The 18,781-nt window shown below is 49.4% G+C and overlaps 1 protein-coding gene across 7 annotated transcripts in view; it reads left to right on the plus strand.

Annotated features, from left to right (window-relative positions):
- LOC110506000 (sodium/calcium exchanger 3) overlaps nucleotides 1-18,781 on the plus strand; it is a 145,619-nt gene extending 126,838 nt beyond the window's left edge. For 4 of the 7 annotated variants that reach the window (XM_036962328.2, XM_036962331.2, XM_036962329.2 and 1 more), the window contains 5 exons: nucleotides 3,998-4,116; nucleotides 5,435-5,534; nucleotides 15,208-15,293; nucleotides 16,589-16,775; nucleotides 16,975-18,781. In XM_036962328.2, the coding sequence (XP_036818223.2) occupies nucleotides 3,998-4,116; nucleotides 5,435-5,534; nucleotides 15,208-15,293; nucleotides 16,589-16,775; nucleotides 16,975-17,351 (869 nt within the window). In that variant the 3' untranslated portion in view covers nucleotides 17,352-18,781. The remainder of the gene's footprint in view (nucleotides 1-3,997; nucleotides 4,117-5,434; nucleotides 5,535-15,207; nucleotides 15,294-16,588; nucleotides 16,776-16,974) is intronic. The other 3 variants (XM_036962330.2, XM_090221381.1, XM_090221379.1) reach the window with 1 other exon arrangement.

The following is an 18,781-nucleotide window of genomic DNA, read 5'->3' on the forward strand; positions in this document are numbered from 1 at the left end:
TTGTCGAGGGTGCAACAAGTCAGCACCTCAGGAGTAAATGTCAGTTGGCTTTTCATAGCCGATTATTAAGAGTATCTCTACCGCTCCTACTGTCTCTAGAGAGTTGAAAACAGCAGGTCTGGGACAGGTAGCACGTCCCAGGTAGCACGTCCCAGGTAGCAGGTCCCAGGTAGCACGTCCCAGGTAGCACGTCCCAGGTAGCACGTCCCAGGTAGCAGGTCCCAGGTAGCAGGTCCCAGGTGGCAGGTCCCAGGTAGCACGTCCCAGGTAGCACGTCCCAGGTAGAACGTCCCAGGTAGCATGTCCCAGGTAGCAGTAGCAGGTCCCAGGTAGCAGGTCCCAGGTAGCACGTCCCAGGTAGCAGGTCCCAGGTCCCAGGTAGCAGGTCCCAGGTAGAAGGTCCCAGGTAGCAGGTCCCAGGTAGCAGGTCCCAGGTAGCAGTAGCAGGTCCCAGGTAGCAGGTCCCAGGTAGCAGGTCCCAGGTAGCACGTCCCAGGTAGCACGTCCCAGGTAGAACGTCCCAGGTAGCATGTCCCAGGTAGCATTAGCAGGTCCCAGGTAGCAGGTCCCAGGTAGCACGTCCCAGGTAGCAGGTCCCAGGTCCCAGGTAGCAGGTCCCAGGTAGAAGGTCCCAGGTAGCAGGTCCCAGGTAGCAGGTCCCAGGTAGCAGTAGCAGGTCCCAGGTAGCAGGTCCCAGGTAGCAGGTCCCAGGTAGCACGTCCCAGGTAGCACGTCCCAGGTAGCACGTCCCAGGTAGCAGGTCCCAGGTAGCAGGTCCCAGGTAGCAGGTCCCAGGTAGCAGGTCCCAGGTAGCAGGTCCCAGGTAGCAGGTCCCAGGTAGCAGGTCCCAGGTAGCACGTCCCAGGTAGCAGGTCCCAGGTAGCAGGTCCCAGGTAGCAGGTCCCAGGTAGCACGTCCCAGGTAGCAGGTCCCAGGTAGCAGGTCCCAGGTAGAAGGTCCCAGGTAGCACGTCCCAGGTAGCACGTCCCAGGTAGCACGTCCCAGGTAGCACGTCCCAGGTAGCACGTCCCAGGTAGCAGGTCCCAGGTAGCAGGTCCCAGGTAGCAGGTCCCAGGTAGCAGGTCCCAGGTAGCACGTCCCAGGTAGCACGTCCCAGGTAGCAGGTCCCAGGTAGCACGTCCCAGGTAGCACGTCCCAGGTAGCACGTCTCAGACAACCACATATCACAGTCATAGTAAGACATTTTTTCCTCAATAAAGTAGCCATCTCTCTTCCTCCCCTCTCCTCTCTTCTCTCCTCTTAAGATGAGGGAGGACGATTTATTTTTCATGATCACGGCCTTATTTCTATCACAGCATATTGGATGACTGTCATTCATATTCCATTCATTTCAGCTCAATGTAACAGCGATAGGTTTAGGCTACTACCGGATTCTAGAATGTTTCCTTGTACCCCTTATGAGGTTGATACAACCTAGCCTATGAATGAAAGTTTTACAATGTAGGTGCACACAGGTCGAGTTAACATTTTGAGGTGACAGACAGTGACACATGGACAGACAGACCGCCTTGCACACTCTGGCCTGCATCTAGTTGATCGAGGGTGTATTCATTAAGTCCAACAGTTGCAAACGAGAGTTTCTATTGGACGAATTCAGGTATGTTTATCCCCGTTTCGTTCCGTTTGCTTCCGTTTTTAGAAACGTTTTTCGGAATCGGCAGAATGAATACACCTCTGATCACGGGTAAACACAGTTCACTTTCATAGAAGCCACGTTGTATTCCTTCTGGCATCTATTATCCTCTCCTCTCCTCACCTTTTCCATTCGTTTGTGGACTTCAATGCTCTACCCATCAGCTGGATGTGACCAGGCAAAAAAAAATACAACTTTCCAAGCCAAACCATATCATAACCACTACACACAGCCTACATTGTTGTCACCATATTAGCTAAAGTAACCTCATAGTCAACATAGCTAATAGAACTAACGTGTTAGTAAACCTGCTATAATCATGAAGTAACGTTACAGTATACAGTCAGTAAGCAGTCTAGCAGTTACACCGTGTGTCGTCTGTGTCTGTGTCTGTGTCTGTGTCTGTGTCTGTGTCTGTTTGTGTGTGTGAGCGTGAGAGAGAGCAGAGGACAGGATGATAGAGGAGCAGAAGACAGGATGAGAGAGGAGCAGAGAGGACAGTAGGAGAGAGGAGCAAAGAGGACAGGAGCAAAGAGGACAGGAGGAGAGAGGAGCAAAGAGGACAGGAGGAGAGAGGAGCAAAGAGGACAGGAGGAGAGAGGAGCAGAGAGGACAGGAGGAAAGAAGAGCAGAGGACAGGATGAGAGAAAAGCAGAGAGGACAGGAGGAGAGAGGAGCAGAGAGGACAGGAGGAGAGAGGACAGGAGGAGAGAGGACAGGATGAGAGAGGAGCAGAGAGGACAGGATGAGAGAGGAGCAGAGAGGACAGGAGGAGAGAAGAGCAGAGAGGACAGCATAGAGGAATGAGACGGAATGAAAGGGATTGTGACAGAGGATCACTCTCTAACAGAGACAGAACGGAGAGCAGTGGTTCACTTTGTCCAGCACTTAGGCTCTGTGATAGAAGCGTCCTTAGTGTTTGCCCCGTCCACGTGGAACTGTAGTGTCCGATGACGTCATTTTTTGCTTGTTTGGACAATGTGTTTAAAGAGCTTCTGCGATAAAGGAAATATTGACCTTTAGAAGGAGTGGTTTGATGTGGTTGCATTTTAATCCAGTGCCTGCACAGTTCAACAAGATGAGCTCAGCTTATTAGGCTCGGTCTCACTCTCACTCTCCTCTCCTCTCCTCTCCTCTCCTCTCCTCTCCTCTCCTCTCCTGTTCTCTCTCTTCTCCTCCTCTCCTCTCCTGTTCTCTCTCCTCTCTTCTCCTCTCCTCTCCTCTCCTCTCCTCTCCTCTCCTCTCCTCTCCTCTCCTCTCCTCTCCTCTCCTGTTCTCTCTCTTCTCCTCCTCTCCTCTCCTGTTCTCTCTCCTCTCTTCTCCTCTCCTCTCCTCTCCTCTCCTCTCCTCTCACTCTCCTCTCCTCTCCTCTCCTCTCCTCTCCTCTCCTGTTCTCTCTCTTCTCCTCCTCTCCTCTCCTGTTCTCTCTCCTCTCTTCTCCTCTCCTCTCCTCTCCTCTCCTGTCCTCTCCTCTCCTCTCCTCTCCTGTTCTCTCTCTTCTCCTCCTCTCCTCTCCTGTTCTCTCTCCTCTCTTCTTCTCTTCTCTTCTCCTTCCCTTCCCTTCCCTTCTCCTCTCCTCTCCTCTCCTCTCCTCTCCTCTCCTCTCCTCTCCTCTCCTCTCCTCTCCTCTCCTCTCCTGTCCTCTCTCCTCCTCTCTTCTCCTTTCCTCTCCTCTCCTCTCCTCTCCTCTCCTCTCCTCTCCTCTCCTCTCCTCTCCTCTCCTCTCCTGTTCTCTCTCTTCTCCTCCTCTCCTCTCCTGTTCTCTCTCCTCTCTTCTCCTCTTCTCTTCTCCTCTCCTTCCCTTCCCTTCCCCTCTCCTCTCCTCTCCTCTCCTCTCCTCTCCTCTCCTCTCCTCTCCTCTCCTCTCCTCTCCTCTCTCCTCCTCTCTTCTCCTCTCCTCTCCTGTCCTGTTCTCTCTCCTCTCCTCTCCTCTCCTCTCCTCTCCTCTCCTCTCCTCTCCTCTCCTGTCCTCTCTCCTCCTCTCTTCTCCTCTCCTCTCCTCTCCTCTCCTGTTCTCTCTCCTCTCTTCTCCTCTCCTCTCCTGTTCTCTCTCCTCTCTTCTCCTCTCCTTCCCTTCCCTTCTCCTCTCCTCTCCTCTCCTCTCCTCTCCTCTCCTCTCCTCTCCTGTCCTGTCCTCTCCTCTCCTCTCCTCTCCTCTCCTCTCCTCTCCTCTCCTCTCCTCTCCTGTCCTGTTCTCTCTCCTCTCCTCTCCTCTCCTCTCCTCTCCTCTCCTCTCCTCTCCTCTCCTCTCCTCTCCTCTCCTCTCCTCTCCTTTCCTCTCCTCTCCTCTCCTCTCCTGTCCTGTCCTGTCCTGTCCTGTCCTTGTCTCTCCACTTCCCACAGATGTCCCTAAGTTCTCGTCAGAGGAAGAGGAGGCTAAGCGGATCGCGGAGATGGGGAAGCCAGTGCTGGGGGAACACTCCAAACTGGAGGTCATCATCGAGGAGTCCTACGAGTTCAAGGTACGGGACAGTCTGTCACTCCAACTGTCACTCCAACTGTCACTCCAACACACGCACGCACACACACATACACACACACACAGCTAAACACTCTCACCATCAAAGGTTGAAGTGTGTTTTTGTGACTCCCCATCAGAGCCAGCGGATGAATGAATTCAGTTGATGTTGCTGCCATCATGTGGAGAATCATGTGAACTTCATGTCTTTGTTCTAATAACAATCTCAAATCAAATCAAATTGTATTGGGTCTGGCTGTACACATATTTAGCAGATGTTATTGCGGGTGTAGAGAAATGCTTGTGTTCCTAGTGCAGTAATATCTAACAATTCACAACAATACACACAAATATATATATAAATATAAGAATGGAATTAAGAAATATATACATATTATCATTGGTATCGTCCAAACTGTAATAATAATAATACTAATCCAACCCCCAGCTGTAACCAGATTGGTATAGTCCAAACTGTAATTATAATAATAATAATAATAATAATACTAATCCAACCCACAGCTGTAACCAGATTGGTATAGTCCAAACTGTAATAATAATAATAATACTAATCCAACCCACAGCTGTAACCAGATTGGTATAGTCCAAACTGTAATAATAATAATAATACTAATCCAACCCCCAGCTGTAACCAGATTGGTATAGTCCAAACTGTAATAATAATAATAATAATACTAATCCAACCCCCAGCTGTAACCAGATTGGTATAGTCCAAACTGTAATAATAATAATAATACTAATCCAACCCCCAGCTGTAACCAGATTGGTATAGTCCAAACTGTAATAATAATAATAATAATCCAACCCCCAGCTGTAACCAGATTGGTATAGTCCAAACTGTAATAATAATAATAAGCCAACCCCCAGCTGTAACCAGATTGGTATAGTCCAAACTGTAATAATAAGCCAACCCCCAGCTGTAACCAGATTGGTATAGTCCAAACTGTAATAATAATAATAAGCCAACCCCCAGCTGTAACCAGATTGGTATAGTCCAAACTGTAATAATAATAATAAGCCAACCCCCAGCTGTAACCAGATTGGTATAGTCCAAACTGTAATAATAATAATAAGCCAACCCCCAGCTGTAACCAGATTGGTATAGTCCAAACTGTAATAATAATAGTCCAACCCCCAGCTGTAACCAGATTGGTCCAGACTGAGATGCTATAATAATCAGTTAAATACATGGCCCACCAAGGGAGCCTCCAAGGCTCTGGACAGAAATAGTGCACTAGATTGGGAGTAGGGTGCATTTGGGATGCAGCCTGAGTGTATTTCCTATGTGCCTTTTCCCTCAGAACACAGTGGACAAGCTGATCAAGAAGACGAACCTGGCTCTGGTGGTGGGCACCAACTCCTGGAGACAACAGTTCATGGAGGCTATCACAGTCAGTGCAGGTAAACACCAGCTCCTAGACCAGTCAGTGCAGGTAAACACCAGCTCCTAGACCAGTCAGTGCAGGTAAACACCAGCTCCTAGACCAGTCAGTACAGATAAACACCAGCTCCTAGACCAGTCAGTGCAGGTAAACACCAGCTCCTAGACCAGTCAGTGCAGGTAAACACCAGCTCCTAGACCAGTCAGTACAGATAAACACCAGCTCCTAGACCAGTCAGTGCAGATAAACACCAGCTCCTAGACCAGTCAGTACAGATAAACACCAGCTCCTAGACCAGTCAGTACAGATAAACACCAGCTCCTAGACCAGTCAGTGCAGGTAAACACCAGCTCCTAGACCAGTCAGTGCAGGTAAACACCAGCTCCTAGACCAGTCAGTGCAGATAAACACCAGCTCCTAGACCAGTCAGTACAGATAAACACCAGCTCCTAGACCAGTCAGTACAGGTCCCACTCTAGTGGACGTCGTGTAAGGGAGAAGAGGAAAATGGTCGAAACATTGTGATCGTAATCGTTCACCATCTTTTACAGGTTTTATACATCAGACAGTATGTGTTGGGTCTAAGGGGAGCCAGGTAGCGATCAGAGCACTCAAAGAAAGAGGATATTTAAAATTTTAAAAATACATTGTGACAAAAAACATGGATCTCTGTTGAGTTTTGATTGTTATATATTATAAAATATGTGTTTATATATGTTATATCGGAAACTGTGGAGTATGTTTTTGTTGTTGTTGTTCAATCTAGGTTATCGTCCTATGATCCCGCAACACTAAAACTGTCCCGTTGGATGATTCGTTTATTTTAGGCGGTTGCATAAAAATACATTCCCCTGATGTTACAAGAATGTTCCTGGAACACATTTCATCTGCTCTTTAAAATGTTCCCAGAATGTTTTATTTACATTGTGGGAACAGTCTGTTGGGAACAGTCTGTTGGGAACAGTCTGATGGGAACAGTCTGTTGGGAACCGTCTGATGGCAACAGTCTGTTGGGAACAGTCTGTTGGGAACAGTCTGTTGGGAACAGTCTGTTGGGAACAGTCTGTTGGGAACAGTCTGACGGGAACAGTCTGACGGGAACAGTCTGTTGGGAACAGTCTGTTGGGAACAGTCTGTTGGGAACATTGTAGGGAACAGTCTGTTGGGAACAGTCTGTTGGGAACAGTCTGGTGGGAACAGTCTGATGGGAACAGTCTGTTTGGAACAGTCTGTTGGGAACCATCTGTTGGGAACAGTCTGTTGGGAACATTGTAGGGAACAGTCTGTTGGGAACAGTCTGATGGGAACAGTCTGATGGGAACAGTCTGATGGGAACAGTCTGATGGGAACAGTCTGTTGGGAACAGTCTGACGGGAACCGTCTGTTGGGAACATTGTTGGGAACCGTCTGTTGGGAACCGTCTGTTGGGAACAGTCTGTTGGGAATAGTCTGTTGGGAACCGTCTGATGGGAACCGTCTGTTGGGAACCGTCTGTTGGGAACCGTCTGTTGGGAACAGTCTGATGGGAACATTGTAGGGACGTCAGAAAGATGTGTTCCCAAAAAAACACAAAAACGGTTTCCTTGTTTCTTTTAGAGTGAAAATAACATTCAACTGATGTTGAAAGAACGTTCCCAGAACACATTTTTACACTCTTTTAAAAAAGTTCCTAAAACATTTTATTTAGGTTCTGCAAACATTGTGGGGATACGCAAAGAGATAAACACTAAAACTGTCCAGTTGTGCTGACATTCAGATAATGTTTCGTATTAGAGGACACAAAACATTCCTTTTGATGTTGACAGAATGTTGACAGAACAGCCATTCTGAGTTCTTTAATAAAAGGTTCCCAGACATGTAATTAGGGTCTGGGAACAGTGTATTTACCTTAAAAGAGATGTTCAGTTGTGATGACATTCATACAATGTTTAAGTTAGGTTGCAGAGGACATTCCCTTAATGTTGTACAAAAAAACAAAAAACGTTATTTAAAGGTTCCCAGAACATTGAATTAAGTTAAAGATATAAGGCAATGTAACACTAAGAGTACCAACCAAACATGTTGCCTTTTAACGTTGTATTTACGTTTGAGCTGATCTTAATAGCTTTAGTAATATGTAAAACAAAATATATAATAACGTCAACAAGACTTGCTTGCGTGCTGTCACGACAACAGACTACAAATGATACCACATCCAGAAAGCGTCGGAGACATCGGAGCCAGAAGGAGACATCGGAGCCAGAAGGAGACATCGGAGACATCGGAAACATCGGAGACATCGGAGACATCGGAAACATCGGGGACCTCGGGGACATCGGAGACCTCGGGGACATCGGAGCCAGAAGGAGACATCGGAGACGTCGGAGACGTCGGAGCCAGAAGGAGAGAGAGAGAGTCGGACGCGATGTAGAGAAGACGGCTAGACTTTCCTTAGCCACGGAGAGGAGACATTTCTCCCTACGTCACCGCTCCTCCGCAGTCTCTTTAGCTCCACACAGTCAACTCCTGGAAGGCCCTCCCTCTGTCACTTTGGTGTTCAAATATTTAATCCCGATGGCTCTCTGTATTATTTAATGAGCTCCACGCTGAAAAATGTATGTCCCTCACATGACCTGCCACTTTGAATCATTCCAGCACCCACCTACATATACCTAGACCTGTCTAACCTCCTGCCAGCACCCACCACTCTGCCTACATATACCTAGACCTGTCTAACCTCCTGCCAGCACCCACCTATATATACCTAGGCCTGTCTAACCTCCTGCCAGCACCCACCTATATATACCTAGGCCTGTCTAACCTCCTGCCAGCACCCACCACTCTGCCTATATATACCAAGGCCTGTCTAACCTCCTGCCAGCACCCACCACTCTGCCTACATATACCTAGGCCTGTCTAACCTCCTGACAGCACCCACCTATATATACCTAGGCCTTTCTAACCTCCTGCCAGCACCCACCACTCTGCCTACATATACCTAGACCTGTCTAACCTCCTGCCAGCACCCACCTATATATACCTAGGCCTGTCTAACCTCCTGCCAGCACCCACCACTCTGCCTACATATACCTAGGCCTGTCTAACCTCCTGCCAGCACCCACCTATATATACCAAGGCCTGTCTAACCTCCTGCCAGCACCCACCTATATATACCTAGGCCTGTCTAACCTCCTGCCAGCACCCACCACTCTGCCTACATATACCTAGGCCTGTCTAACCTCCTGCCAGCACCCACCTATATATACCTAGGCCTGTCTAACCTCCTGCCAGCACCCACCTACATATACCTAGGCCTGTCTAACCTCCTGCCAGCACCCACCTATATATACCAAGGCCTGTCTAACCTCCTGCCAGCACCCACCTATATATACCTAGGCCTTTCTAACCTCCTGCCAGCACCCACCACTCTGCCTATATATACCAAGGCCTGTCTAACCTCCTGCCAGCACCCACCTACATATACCTAGGCCTGTCTAACCTCCTGCCAGCACCCACCTATATATACCAAGGCCTGTCTAACCTCCTGCCAGCACCCACCACTCTGCCTACATATACCTAGGCCTGTGTAACCTCCTGCCAGCACCCACCTATATATACCAAGGCCTTTCTAACCTCCTGCCAGCACCCACCACACTGCCTACATATACCTAGGCCTGTCTAACCTCCTGCCAGCACCCACCTATATATACCTAGGCCTGTCTAACCTCCTGCCAGCACCCACCTATATATATACCTAGGCCTGTCTAACCTCCTGCCAGCACCCACCTATATATACCTAGACCTGTCTAACTTCTTGCCAGCACCCACCTATATATACCTAGGCCTGTCTAACCTCCTGCCAGCACCCACCTACATATACCTAGGCCTGTCTAACCTCCTGCCAGCACCCACCTATATATACCTAGGCCTGTCTAACCTCCTGCCAGCACCCACCTATATATACCTAGGCCTGTCTAACCTCCTGCCAGCACCCACCTATATATACCTAGGCCTGTCTAACCTCCTGCCAGCACCCACCACTCTGCCTACATATACCAAGGCCTGTCTAACCTCCTGCCAGCACCCACCTACATATACCTAGGCCTGTCTAACCTCCTGCCAGCACCCACCTATATATACCAAGGCCTGTCTAACCTCCTGCCAGCACCCACCACTCTGCCTACATATACCTAGGCCTGTCTAACCTCCTGCCAGCACCCACCTATATATACCAAGGCCTTTCTAACCTCCTGCCAGCACCCACCACACTGCCTACATATACCTAGGCCTGTCTAACCTCCTGCCAGCACCCACCTACATATACCAAGGCCTGTCTAACCTCCTGCCAGCACCCACCTATATATACCTAGGCCTGTCTAACCTCCTGCCAGCACCCACCTATATATATACCTAGGCCTGTCTAACCTCCTGCCAGCACCCACCTATATATACCTAGGCCTGTCTAACCTCCTGCCAGCACCCACCTATATATACCTAGGCCTGTCTAACCTCCTGCCAGCACCCACCACTCTGCCTACATATACCTAGACCTGTCTAACCTCCTGCCAGCACCCACCTATATACACCTAGGCCTGTCTAACCTCCTGCCAGCACCCACCACTCTGCCTACATATAACTAGACCTGTCTAACTTCCTGCCAGCACCCACCTACATATACCTAGGCCTGTCTAACCTCCTGCCAGCACCCACCTACATATACCTAGGCCTGTCTAACCTCCTGCCAGCACTCACCACTCTGCCTACATATACCAAGGCCTGTCTAACTTCCTGCCAGCACCCACCTACATATACCTAGGCCTGTCTAACCTCCTGCCAGCACCCACCACTCTGCCTACATATACCTAGGCCTGTCTAACCTCCTGCCAGCACCCACCTATATATACCAAGGCCTGTCTAACCTCCTGCCAGCACCCACCTATATATACCTAGACCTGTCTAACTTCCTGCCAGCACCCACCTATATATACCTAGGCCTGTCTAACCTCCTGCCAGCACCCACCACTCTGCCTACACATACCTAGACCTGTCTAACTTCCTGCCAGCACCCACCTATATATACCTAGGCCTGTCTAACCTCCTGCCAGCACCCACCTATATATACTTAGGCCTTTCTAACCTCCTGCCAGCACCCGGCTCTGCGTCCCACCTAGTCCCCTGCCCAGCTACCCTCCATGGAGGCCTGGTGTTGGCCGTGGGGAACTGGGCCATTCACTCACAGTACTTGTCAGGCTACCAACCTCTGTTGAGGTATGAGTCTATGTTCCTGTTAGAGTGGATTAAACACACTGAAAAACAGGACGTAACTATGAAATACAACAATCTGCTGTTATGAAATATTCCTCAATGTGTAATAAATTAAAATGATTCTCTTCCTTCCCCTTGATGTCATTCCTCTTTCCTATCTCCCCCTCCTCCATCACAATCCATCACATTCTGTCCTCCTCCTCCTCCATCACAATCCCTCCATTCTGTCCTCCTCCTCCTCCATTACAATCCATCCATTCTGTCCTCCTCCTCCTTCATCACAATCCCTCCATTCTGTCCTCCTTCTTCATCCCAATCCCTCCATTCTGTCCTCCTTCTTCATCCCAATCCCTCCATTCTGTCCTCCTCCTCCTTCATCACAATCCCTCCATTCTGTCCTCCTCCATCACAATCCCTCCATTCTGTCCTCCTTCTTCATCCCAATCCCTCCATTCTGTCCTCCTCCTCCTTCATCACAATCGCTCCATTCTGTCCTCCTTCTTCATCCCAATCCCTCCATTCTGTCCTCCTCCTCCTCCTTCATCACAATCCCTCCATTCTGTCCTCCTCCTCCATCACAATCCCTCCATTCTGTCCTCCTTCTTCATCACAATCCCTCCATTCTGTCCTCCTTCTTCATCCCAATCCCTCCATTCTGTCCTCCTCCTCCTTCATCACAATCCCTCCATTCTGTCCTCCTCCTCCATCACAATCCATCACATTCTGTCCTCCTCCTCCATCACAATCCATCACATTCTGTCCTCCTCCTCCTCCATCACAATCCCTCCATTCTGTCCTCCTCCTCCATCACAATCCCTCCATTCTGTCCTCCTCCTCCATCACAATCCCTCCATTCTGTCCTCCTCCTCCTTCATAACAATCCCTCCATTCTGTCCTCCTCCTCCTTCATAACAATCCCTCCATTCTGTCCTCCTCCTCCTCCATCACAATCCCTCCATTCTGTCCTCCTTCTTCATCCCAATCCCTCCATTCTGTCCTCCTCCTCCTTCATCACAATCCCTCCATTCTGTCCTCCTCCTCCATCACAATCCCTCCATTCTGTCCTCCTCCTCATCACAATCCCTCCATTCTGTATTCCTCCTCCTCCTTCATAACAATCCCTCCATTCTGTCCTCCTCCTCCCCATAACAATCCCTCCATTCTGTCCTCCTCCTCCCCCATAACAATCCCTCCATTCTGTCCTCCTCCTCCATCACAATCCCTCCATTCTGTCCTCCTCCTCCATCACAATCCCTCCATTCTGTCCTCCTCCTCCATCACAATCCCTCCATTCTGTCCTCCTCCTCCTTCATAACAATCCCTCCATTCTGTCCTCCTCCTCCTCCATCACAATCCCTCCATTCTGTCCTCCTCCTCATCACAATCCCTCCATTCTGTCCTCCTCCTCTATCACAATCCCTCCATTCTGTCTTCCTCCTCTATCACAATCCCTCCATTCTGTCCTCCTCCTCCATCACAATCCCTCCATTCTGTCCCCCTCCTCCTCCATCACAATCCCTCCATTATGTCCTCCTCCATCACAATCCCTCCATTATGTCCTCCTCCATCACAATCCCTCCATTCTGTCCTCCTCCTCCATCACAATCCCTCCATTCTGTCCTCCTCCTCATCACAATCCCTCCATTCTGTATTCCTCCTCCTCCTTCATAACAATCCCTCCATTCTGTCCTCCTCCTCCCCATAACAATCCCTCCATTCTGTCCTCCTCCTCCCCCATAACAATCCCTCCATTCTGTCCTCCTCCTCCATCACAATCCCTCCATTCTGTCCTCCTCCTCCTTCATAACAATCCCTCCATTCTGTCCTCCTCCTCCTCCATCACAATCCCTCCATTCTGTCCCCCTCCTCCTCCATCACAATCCCTCCATTCTGTCCTCCTCCATCACAATCCCTCCATTCTGTCCTCCTCCTCCTCCATCACAATCCCTCCATTCTGTCCTCCTCCACCTCCTCCTCCATCACAATCCTTCCATTCTGTCCTCCTCCTCCATCACAATCCCTCAATTCTGTCCTCCTCCTCCATCACAATCCCTCCATTCTGTCCTCCTCCTCCTCCTCTATCACAATCCCTCCATTCTGTCCTCCTCCTCCATCACAATCCCTCCATTCTGTCCCCCTCCTCCTCCATCACAATCCCTCCATTCTGTCCTCCTCCATCACAATCCCTCCATTCTGTCCTCCTCCTCCTCCATCACAATCCCTCCATTCTGTCCTCCTCCTCCTCCTCCATCACAATCCCTCCATTCTGTCCTCCTCCTCCATCACAATCCCTCCATTCTGTCCTCCTCCTCCATCACAATCCCTCCATTCTGTCCTCCTCTTCCATCACAATCCCTCCATTCTGTCCTCCTCCTCCATCACAATCCCTCCATTCTGTCCTCCTCCTCCATAACAATCCCTCCATTCTGTCCTCCTCCTCCATCACAATCCCTCCATTCTGTCCTCCTCCTCCTCCTCTATCACAATCCCTCCATTCTGTCCTGCTCCTCCATCACAATCCCTCCATTCTGTCCTCCTCCTCCTCTATCACAATCCCTCCATTCTGTCCTCCCCCTCCTCCATCACAATCCTTCCATTCTGTCCTCCTCCTCCTCCTCCTCCTCCATCACAATCCCTCCATTCTGTCCTCCTCCTCCATCACAATCCCTCCATTCTGTCCTCCTCCTCCATCACAATCCCTCCATTCTGTCCTCCTCCTTCATCACAATCCCTCCATTCTGTCCTCCTCCTCCATCACAATCCCTCCATTCTGTCCTCCTCCTCCTCTATCACAATCCCTCCATTCTGTCCTCCCCCTCCTCCATCACAATCCTTCCATTCTGTCCTCCTCCTCCTCCTCCATCACAATCCCTCCATTCTGTCCCCCTCCTCCTCCATCACAATCCCTCCATTCTGTCCTCCTCCTCCATCACAATCCCTCCATTTTGTCCTCCTCCATCACAATCCCTATATTCTGTCCTCCTCCTCCTCCATCACAATCCCTCCATTCTGTCCTCCCCCTCCTCCATCATAATCCCTCCCTTCTGTCCCCCTCTACCATCACAATCCCTCCATTCTGTCCTCCTCCTCCATTCTGTCCTCCTCCTCTTCCATCACAATCCCTCCATTCTGTCCCCCTCTTCCATCACAATCCCTCCATTCTGTCCCCCTCCTCCTCCATCACAATCCCTCCATTCTGTCCCCCTCCTCCTCCATCACAATCCCTCCATTCTGTCCCCCTCCTCCTCCATCACAATCCCTCCATTCTGTCCCCCTCTTCCATCACAATCCCTCCATTCTGTCCCCCTCCTCCTCCATCACAATCCCTCCATTCTGTCCCCCTCCTCCTCCATCACAATCCCTCCATTCTGTCCCCCTCCTCCTCCATCACAATCCCTCCATTCTGTCCCCCTCTTCCATCACAATCCCTCCATTCTGTCCCCCTCCTCCTCCATCACAATCCCTCCATTCTGTCCCCCTCCTCCTCCATCACAATCCCTCCATTCTGTCCCCCTCCTCCTCCATCACAATCCCTCCATTCTGTCCTCCTCCTCCATCACAATCCCTCCATTCTGTCCTCCTCCTCCTCTATCACAATCCCTCCATTCTGTCCTCCCCCTCCTCCATCACAATCCTTCCATTCTGTCCTCCTCCTCCTCCTCCATCACAATCCCTCCATTCTGTCCCCCTCCTCCTCCATCACAATCCCTCCATTCTGTCCTCCTCCTCCATCACAATCCCTCCATTTTGTCCTCCTCCATCACAATCCCTATATTCTGTCCTCCTCCTCCTCCATCACAATCCCTCCATTCTGTCCTCCCCCTCCTCCATCATAATCCCTCCCTTCTGTCCCCCTCTACCATCACAATCCCTCCATTCTGTCCTCCTCCTCCATTCTGTCCTCCTCCTCTTCCATCACAATCCCTCCATTCTGTCCCCCTCTTCCATCACAATCCCTCCATTCTGTCCCCCTCCTCCTCCATCACAATCCCTCCATTCTGTCCCCCTCCTCCTCCATCACAATCCCTCCATTCTGTCCCCCTCCTCCTCCATCACAATCCCTCCATTCTGTCCCCCTCTTCCATCACAATCCCTCCATTCTGTCCCCCTCCTCCTCCATCACAATCCCTCCATTCTGTCCCCCTCCTCCTCCATCACAATCCCTCCTTTCTGTATTACTCTTCTATCACTCCATCATCTACCTCTCCTTCCTCTGTTCCTGTTCTCTCTCTTCTCTTCATCTCTCCCTTCACTGTCCCTATACCTCCTTCCAATACCTGCTCCTCTTCATCACTCCATCACACGTCTATCCTTCCCTCTACCCTCTCTCTTCCCTCCCTTCATTGTCGCTACCTGCTCCCTTTTCTTCTCCTCTTCATCATTCCATCCCTCCCCTCCACCTCTCCATCTCCCCTCCTCTCCCCCGCTCCTCCCTCCCTTGTCCCTAGGAGACGAGGATGAGGAAGACTCTGGTGAAGAGCGTCTCCCGTCATGTTTCGACTACGTCATGCACTTCCTCACCGTCTTCTGGAAGGTCAGTTGACAGAGAGGTTAGAGGTTAGAGACACCTTCTGGAAGGTCAGTTGACAGAGAGGTTAGAGGTTAGAGACACCTTCTGGAAGGTCAGTTCACAGAGAGGTTAGAGGTTAGAGACACCTTCTGGAAGGTCAGTTCACAGAGAGGTTAGAGACACCTTCTGGACGGTCAGTTGACTGAGAGGTTAGAGGTCAGAGACACCTTCTGGAAGGTCAGTTGACTGAGAGGTTAGAGGTCAGAGACACCTTCTGGAAGGCCAGTTGACAGAGAGGTTAGAGGTTAGAGACACCTTCTGGAAGGTCAGTTCACAGAGAGGTTAGAGACAGCTTCTGGAAGGTCAGTTCACAGAGAGGTTAGAGACACCTTCTGGAAGGTCAGTTCACAGAGAGGTTAGAGGTTAGAGACACCTTCTGGAAGGTCAGTTCACAGAGAGGTTAGAGGTTAGAGACACCTTCTGGAAGGTCAGTTGACAGAGAGGTTAGAGGTCAGAGACACCTTCTGGAAGGCCAGTTGACAGAGAGGTTAGATGTCAGAGACACCTTCTGGAAGGTCAGTTCACAGAGAGGTTAGAGGTTAGAGACACCTTCTGGAAGGTCAGTTCATAGAGAGGTTAGAGACACCTTCTGGAAGGTCAGTTCACAGAGAGGTTAGAGACACCTTCTGGAAGGTCAGTTCACAGAGAGGTTAGAGGTTAGAGACACCTTCTGGAAGGTCAGTTCACAGAGAGGTTAGAGACACCTTCTGGAAGGTCAGTTCACAGAGAGGTTAGAGGTTAGAGACACCTTCTGGAAGGTCAGTTCACAGAGAGGTTAGAGGTCAGAGACACCTTCTGGAAGGTCAGTTGACAGAGATGTTAAAGGTGTCAGAGACACCTTCTGGAAGATCAGGTGACAGAAAGGTTAGAGGTCAGAGACACCTTCTGGAAGGTCAGTTGACAGAGAGGTTAAGGGTTAGAGGTCAGAGACACCTTCTGGAAGGTCAGTTGACAGAGATGTTAAAGGTGTCAGAGACACCTTCTGGAAGGTCAGTTCACAGAGAGGTTAGAGACAACTTCTGGAAGGTCAGTTGACAGAGAGGTTAAAGGTTAGAGGTCAGAGACACCTTCTGGAAGGTCAGTTGACAGAGAGGTTAAAGGTCAGAGACACCTTCTGGAAGGTCAGTTGAAAGATAGGTTAGAGGTCAGAGACACCTTCTGGAAGGTTTTATATAGCTGTTATAAAGCTTTGTGAATGCATTCATAAGGACACCTACAGTAAAGTTTTCAATTAGGATTATTCATATTGTTATTATTAGGTGCTGTTCGCCTGTGTTCCTCCCACGGACTACCTGAACGGCTGGGCCTGCTTCTTCATCTCCATCGTCATCATCGGCATGCTGACCGCAGTGATCGGCGATCTGGCCTCTCACTTTGGCTGCACCATCGGGCTGAAGGACTCTGTTACTGCCGTGGTGTTCGTGGCGCTGGGTACATCTGTCCCTGGTGAGCTCAGTAACGGGTGGTAGTGTGTGTGGGTTGCGGGGCATTGATTATCATACTGTGTGAATTGAATCGTCTCTCTCTCTCTCTTTCCCTCTCTTTCCCTCTCTTTCCCTCTCTTTCCCTCTCTTTCTCTCTCTTTCTCTCTCTTTCTCTCTCTCTCTCTCTCTCTCTCTCTCTCTCTCTCTCTCTCTCTCTCCAGACACATTTGCCAGTAAGGTAGCGGCGGTGCAGGACACATATGCAGACGCCTCCATCGGTAACGTGACGGGCAGCAACGCGGTCAACGTGTTCCTGGGCATCGGGGTGGCGTGGTCGATAGCCGCCATCTACTGGCACATGCAAGGCAAGCAGTTTGTGGTGGAGGCCGGCTCGCTGGCCTTCTCCGTCACCCTCTACACCATCTTCGCCTTCCTGGGGGTCTCCGTGCTGCTGTACCGCCGCCGGGCCCACATCGGGGGGGAGCTGGGCGGGCCGCGCGGCCACAGACTGGCCACCTCAGCCTTCTTCTTCAGTCTCTGGTTCCTCTACATCCTCTTCTCCAGCATGGAGGCCTACTGTCATATAGAGGGCTTCTAGAACACTTCTGAAACACTTCTGGAACACTTCTAGAACCCTTCTGAAAGGCTTCTGGAGCATTCTAGAGCCTCCTTTCAGGCTCCTTCCAGGAGGTTCAAAGTAGAACTGTAAGAAGTAAAAGTGGGAATGATGTGGAATGATGGTTTGTCGGTATAACGGGATGAGAAGAGGAAAAGAACAGGAAGTGAAGGGGGTTTGTGGTGGTAATAACCCCCTCTCCTCCACCCTCCCTCAACCCCCCCTCTAAGGACTCCCAGACGTGGTCAGTCTATCTATCGTTGTTAAGGCATTGAGAGCCGGTCTGTTACCCACGTAGGAGTGCTTACAGCTGGGATTGGGGAACCGTCATACTGGGGTGAGAGCACCAGGAGTGGGTCTCATCTGGTCTGGTCTCATCTGGTCTGGTTTGTATTCCACTAGAAGAGACATCAACTGGTCTTAAAACCGGAGAGATCTGAGCTACCATTAGAAGTCTATATTTTTCTCAAACACCTTGATGAGAACAACTTTTTTTTTTTTACACAACAAACAAAAATGACACACAAAAAAAAGACAAATCAAAGATGCTATTTTCTGATCTTACATTGTGGAGAACAAAAAAAGATGATATCGTTTAATGGATAATATGTTGTTGATGATGAGTGACAATTGAATGGACTCATAGTATTTAGTTTCCTATTTTTAAGGAACGAATACAGAGGCAAAGAGGAGGAACAACGGGAAAAAACGAAGTAACAAAACGAAGTAATGACAGATCAAAAACGAAGTAACGACAGATCAAAAACGAAGTAACAAAACGAAGTAACGACAGATCAAAAACGAAGTAACGACAGATCAAAAACGAAGTAACAAAACGAAGTAACGAGAGATCAACGATCAAACTAAAGACGGAAGGAAAAGAACAAGAAGAAGGAAAACAAGGATTATTAAACTGCCTTGAACATTACTTCATTACTCTCTCTCTCTATATATATATAATATAATATAGAGACATATTTTCTGTATATTTTGAATATTTATTTTCAATGTTGTCACATTTGGCTTCTTCAGTCCTACGGAGGACCGCTGTGGTTTGGTTTGGTTTGGTTTGAGGGGGTCGTAATCCTGGGAAAAGGATACCTAATGTCTCAAATGGCACCCTGCAGAGAGAAATACTTTTTCCCAGGGCTCATATAAGCTCTGGTGCACTACATAGGGAATAGGGCTCTGGTCAACGGTAGTGCACAACATATAGGGGATAGGTTGCCATTTGAGATGTACCCCGATGTTGTCTTCATGTTGTTTTCTAAATATCTATTACATCTTACCTAATGAATTTAAAGAAACATTGTATTTTAATTTATTATTAATATAAATATATTGCTCTCACAAAGGTTTCACATTTTATTAAATCAACAACAACAACAACCCCCCCCCCCCCCCCCCCCTCC

Source organism: Oncorhynchus mykiss, chromosome 25 (genome assembly GCF_057628025.1).
Source record: "Oncorhynchus mykiss isolate SJ-2025 chromosome 25, ASM5762802v1, whole genome shotgun sequence".
Lineage (NCBI taxonomy): Eukaryota > Metazoa > Chordata > Actinopteri > Salmoniformes > Salmonidae > Oncorhynchus > Oncorhynchus mykiss.